The 6,000-nt window shown below is 39.5% G+C and overlaps 1 protein-coding gene across 6 annotated transcripts in view; it reads right to left on the reverse strand.

The window, feature by feature from the left end:
- The window catches only part of Enpp2 (ectonucleotide pyrophosphatase/phosphodiesterase 2), a 123,675-nt gene that overhangs the window by 33,921 nt on the left and 83,754 nt on the right, over positions 1–6,000 (reverse strand). For all 6 annotated transcript variants that reach the window (XM_008837974.3, XM_008837972.3, XM_008837978.3 and 3 more), the window contains exon 12: positions 5,476–5,584. In XM_008837974.3, coding sequence (XP_008836196.1) covers positions 5,476–5,584 — 109 coding nt within the window. The remainder of the gene's footprint in view (positions 1–5,475; positions 5,585–6,000) is intronic.

The following is a 6,000-nucleotide window of genomic DNA, read 5'->3' on the forward strand; positions in this document are numbered from 1 at the left end:
ACTTACATGCATGGAGGCAAAACACTCACGCACATAAAATAAAAATAAAGTTTAGAAAAATTTTTAAAAAGTAAAATCCTAAAACATTCATACTGACACCAAAAATGGTATCCTAGCATCTCTTTAATTAGATTTTAGCAATTTAATGAAAGGGACCTTCACTTTTGTGATTTCCTAATTTAAGATTAAATTTTTAATACTTCTATACAGTCTTTCATTTAGCCGTGTCATCTCACATGCAGTATGGTAAACATGAATCATCTCAATTTTCATTATGAGTTATTCAGCAAGAACAGCAAGATAAAAGCCATATTTGAGGGCTGGCTAGATGATTCAGTGGGTAAGGGCGCTTGTCCCCAAACCTGACAACCTGAATTCAATCTCTGGAATCTGCATAGATGGATGGAGAGAGCTGCCTCCTGAAAATTGTCCTCTGACCTATATATGCATGCCTCACATACACACAAATAAATGCATGAAAAAAGAAACTATGTTTGAAAAACAAACTACAGCCATTATGAAAAAGATTTATTCTTCAAAAAACATCCTCAGTCTCTTCCCAGAAGGGTGGGATAAATAACTGCAACATGCACTTCATCCCTTTTACAAAATCTCATTTCTGGGGCTGGAGAGATAGGTTAAGAGCAGGTACTGCTCTTCCAGAGGACCAGAGTTCGGTTCCCAGCATCCACTTATAACTCCAGCTCCAAGGCAATCCCATGCCTCCAGCCTCTAGAGGCACCTACACATATTCTCACACCTACACAAAATTTAAAAATAGTAAAATAAATCTTTTTAAAATGCTGTTTTTACTTCCTGCTCTCTTTCTCTCTAATATATCTCCTATCTTGAAGACATACCAGTGCTCACTCTGTCTCTACTGATGGCCTTGGATGTTACTGACAAAACAATATTGACTGCAAAGGATGATGGGGGAAAAAGTCAGCTCAAATGACCACCCAAACTGAAAAACAAAATAGTGTTCAAAATAAGGTGTAAACAATGTAATCAGAACTGAGAGCTAGCAACCTCCAAACAGAAAAAGTCGAGTTGGGTGATTTCTTTTAACCAACCAACATTCTTCTCCTACCCTAAAATTTGTTTCCTGCCTTCTAGCAGGGGAGAGTTCTTGATCAATATTTCAAAAGCTAATAAAAACAAAAATTAATTCAAATCTTGAAATCATAGACTCTGGCAGCTCGCAGAGACCTTTATTGTCACTTCTGGAATTTACAAGATGACACAGAATTATGAGCCACGAAGGTTTACTACACACAAGTTCTCCTGCATCTATGGTTTACTTTCTGCAGTTAGTTACCTCTAGCAAATAACAATCCAAAAATATTAACAGAAAATTCAAAAAAAAAAGAAACAATCCATATGTTTTAAATTGCCATTCTAAATAGCATGATGAAATTTTATACTATCCTGTTCTGTTTTGCCTAAGACATTGTTCACCCATTTGTTTAGTATATCCACACAGTATACACCACCCACCCCATGGTAACTGAGAAACCATATTCACCTTACTTTTATTATAAAATGTTCCCCTAAGTGATATATTATATTAGTCACCTTTCTGTTGCTGTGATAGAAACACTGACCAAAGCAGTTTATAGAAGGAAAAATTTATTTGAGCTTACGGTTTCAGGGGAATTATAGTCCATCCTGGCAGGGAGGCATGGTGGCAGAGGTGGCTGGAGGAGGAGCGGAAGCTAAGCTCTCACATCATCACGCAGGCACGGGAAGCAAGAGAGCAACTGGAGATCCAGCAAGGCTTAAGAACTCTCTAAGCCCACCCCCAGTGGCGTGCTTCCTCCAGGATAGCCACACCTTCTAAGACCTCCCAAAACAGTGCCATCATCTGAGGACAAAATGTCCAAATACTTGGAGCCTATGGGGGACATTTTCATTCAAACCATCACATGTATTTTATCATGTTGTTATTAATTTCTTACTGTGCCTAATTTATAAATTATACTTTATCATAATTGTGAGTATATATAAAAACAAATAAATAAAACATATGGGGTTCAGTGCCATCTGCAGTCTCAGTCACCCACTCGGAATCTCAGAACCTAGTCCTCTTGGATCACAGGAGACTACTGAGTCACTTTGCACAATCTAGCACATGAATATTTTCTAAGAAGGAAAATAAGTGATTCTGTAAAGGATGCTGCAATATTTTTAAACTAAAGAAATGTAATCCAGAGTAGCCCAAGTATGGTAAAACTCAAATTATCACTTTCTGGGATACCAGATCAATTTCCTTCTTTTGTTATTTTTCAAATTTTATTCACTATTATTGTGTGTGTGTGATGGTAGGGTAGAGGGTGTGGAGGCATGCCAGAGGGCCTGTGGAGTTCAGAGGACAACTTTGTGGAGTCAGTTCTCTCCTACCTTTACCTGGGTTCCCGGAATCAAACTCAGATAACCAGGTTCATGTGGCAAATGCTTTTAGCCACTGAGCCATCTCAATGGCCCTCCTTTTTTTCTTAAATATAAATTGGAATGAAAATAGAGAAAAACCCAGTCTGACATAGCATGATCATTATACATCTTCTTTTTAACATGGAAATTCTCGGGATGAAAAGTTAAATTAATAAACAGCTACTATATTTTAGTACAGTGTTAGGCCAGGAAGGCAAAAACCTCCAACTACACGTGAATGAAAGATGGAAAGAATCTTCTATTTGTTATACTTCAAGGCAGTCACTCCTGACACTCTAGAGGCGAGCAATCACCCTTGCTCTTAAAGACCATCAGGCAAGTGTGCCCAGGGTTTCTCTAGTATTGCCCCCCTCCCCTCCAGATCAACTTTGAATGTGTGGAGCCAGTGTTTTCCTTCCACAGATGAGGGAGGTCATACTTGCAGAGGCATAAGACATACAGCATCAAAGGCTCTTAAGTGTCATGGTATAATCAGAGCTCCACTGAAATTCATTCTGATATTAAGGCCTTGAACGTGAGGCAGGTTACCTTTCGAAAAGAAGGTGCCCTGGCCTTCCAGAACTGAATGGACCCACTCATTTTAGCAATCCTCACATTGAGAAAAAGTTTCAATCTGCTGCTTCGAAGAGTGACTCAATGTGACCACACACTTCTTAGACGTCTGCCTCCAACATGTGAGCAAATGTTCTCCACACTTCTGCACAGTTTAAATCGAATCAGCTGTGTCTCATGTTCCCAATTCCCCATCCCATCTGCAGCTTTCCACTAAGCAAATAATTTTTCAGAAGGTATCATTTAGTTCCCTCAGCAAAGCACATTTGCTTCCACAGATTTTAACCTCAGTTTCTCAGATCTAGAATGCTCTGGAAAGAAAGTTTCAGGGGCTGAGGTATAAGCAGGGAGATTCACCAGCTGTTCTTAATGGAACTGCCAAAAAGTCAACCAATTTTCATTTTTCAAACTCTGTTAGAACAACAGCCCCAAATTCCGAGATCATTATTTCATTTGGATAGTTTCAGAATATAGACAGCAATCTCTAGAACTAAGTTTGCATGTCTGTGAAGCAAGACTGCACTTTGAAAACCAAGTTGGTGCTGACCAGGATACTTCCTCCCAGTAGGTTAGCTTTCATAGATTAGAAGGTACTATGTAGGCTGCTGGGGAGAAAAAGTTATCAACAGTCTTACTCAGCTGTGAACTACAACAATGACCAGGATGGTAGCAAATGTGTATGGGTGCAATTGTAGCAGAAATACCATGAGGGCAACCAACAACTTGCTCCTTGGACTCAAGGCCCACTCTACAGGAGAAAATGCATGCCTAGTACTGTAAGTCTGACCAAGGACCTATTGCTGGGGAGCTCACAGACCCCGAGTGAACCTACTGCTATTATTTTGCTAAATAGACACAGTACCAAACTGCCTTCTAAATTCATATCTCTCTACCTATAGATTGGCACAGCTCCCAGACCTCATTCAGAAGTTTCTTTGTTTAGTGGACAATGATAAACATTTAAAAATCACAACTAGTCAAAATGCAGAAATTAAGTGTCTATGGAGTACTCAGCCACAAGAAGACATGTCGATCATACCCCAAGGGTCAGGGACCACTACAGAAGGGAGGGGCAGGAAGACTGTGAGAATGAGGTGGAGGAGGACAGGAGCAAAGCTGCATCTTCTGAACCTGACAGGACTGCTATACTCAGGAACTCACAGCACCTGTGGCTGTCTAGACAGGATCTGCACAAGATCACACCAGCCGACATTCCAGCGTGGAGGGTGAAGGGGCTCACCAGCTGCCATCCTTAACTGAAGAGTTTTGGATAGTCGATGGGTTTGAGGGAAGAGAGAATCAGGTTTTGAAGAGTGTGGCCATACTCCTGTGGATGGCCCCACACCCAAAAAGACATGAAAAGCACAAATTGACCTTGGTAGATTTTCCAATAATAATAATAATAATAATAATAATAATAATAAAACTAAGCCAGGGTGGAAACACAAAGAAAGCATGAAGTTGGGAAGTGAAGTGGGGGATGGATCTGGGAGGACTTAGGGAGAGAGTGGGGATAAATATGATCAAAATATATTATATGATATTCTCAAAGGATGAATAAAATATATTAAAATATTTTCTGAAGCCCCTTAGCTCTACAATTATATCATGATTGAGACACTCTCAATTGCCTCAAAAAATGTTCATGAATTTTTCTACTTTTAGAAGTGTTAGGGAAAACCCCTTTCCCGTGGGCATGGCAATGTATCCCTAGAATCCCTATACTTGAGAATCTGAGGCAGGAGAATCATAGGTTTGAGGTCAGCCTGAGCTACATCTTCTTAAGGAAAAAGAAAGAGAGAGCAGAGAAGAGAGGAAAGCCACTTCCTAGAGCGCTCCTTTCTCTCAGTGATGGCCTTCTGGCTGGCAGCAGGCCCTGGTTTGGAACTTGAACTCCCTCAGTGGGTTCCAGAAAACCATTTGACCTACATATTACATCTTTGACAGGACCGCCATGTCTCTGCATTAACGTATTTAGAATTGTTATTATTTTAACCATCCAAGCTCTGTGGCTCCTTTTGGAGGTATCATTCACAGAAGCAGGAGACCAATACATGATGTGCCTGATTCCCAGAGGAAGTCATTAATAGCACATGATTGTCTGCAACATTTTAATTAGAAGCAGATTTTTGTAGAAAGTCCTTTCTTTTTTAAATTTTTATTTATTATTTTTATTTTATGTGTATGAGTATACTGCCTGCATGTCTGTAAGTGAACCCATGTCATGTAGTAGAAAGTCCTTTCTCACAAAGGAAGACATAGAAGTCCCTGGCTTTTATGAAAACAGACCCCGGATCGCCTCACATTGTCTTGTACTTTTGTATCATGACCTAATTTATTTTCTTATCCGGAAGAAAAGTAAGAAAAGGTTAAGAGCAGAACCTTGGATTCTGAGAGCATGTGTTCCTTTTCTTACACCATCAGAAGCATCAATGTATCTATCTTAATAGCATAGGAAACATGCAGCCTCACCATGGTCCCCAACAAAGATGACATTTACACAGCGATGCAGCTTGAGTTGCTTCAGTCCGTCCATTAATTGGCCCACAGTTTTATCAATCTCTCTCAGAGGATTCGTCATCTGGAAAAAAGCAAGGTAGTCCTCACATAGGTTTTATTTATCTATGCATCTTTACTTTTCAATTTCCACAGATCTTCCACCCTTTGAATATTCTGGAAAGAAAACTTAGGGCCCAGAGGCAGAATTTTGTCTGAGGAGATTTTTCCCACCACTTTTTAATGGAAATGTGGTCTAAGCACTTTATGTTCTTTTGGGAGAATTAAAACCTCACCTCATCCAGTCTCTTTCAAAACATGTTGATATTAAAATGTCACAAATATTACTAAGCTCAGTTCTTTTTAGAGACAAAATGACTTCTCTAAAATGTAATTATATTCTATACATCAAGAGTTTTGTGAATGAACAGAAGTCAGATGGAGAGTTTAAACCCCTTGTTCCATGGGTAAAATCGCTTTACTTTGAACAAAGACAAAAAA

Source organism: Nannospalax galili, unplaced genomic scaffold (assembly GCF_000622305.1).
Source record: "Nannospalax galili isolate Female #2095 unplaced genomic scaffold, S.galili_v1.0 scaffold17, whole genome shotgun sequence".
Classification (NCBI taxonomy): Eukaryota; Metazoa; Chordata; class Mammalia; order Rodentia; family Spalacidae; genus Nannospalax; species Nannospalax galili.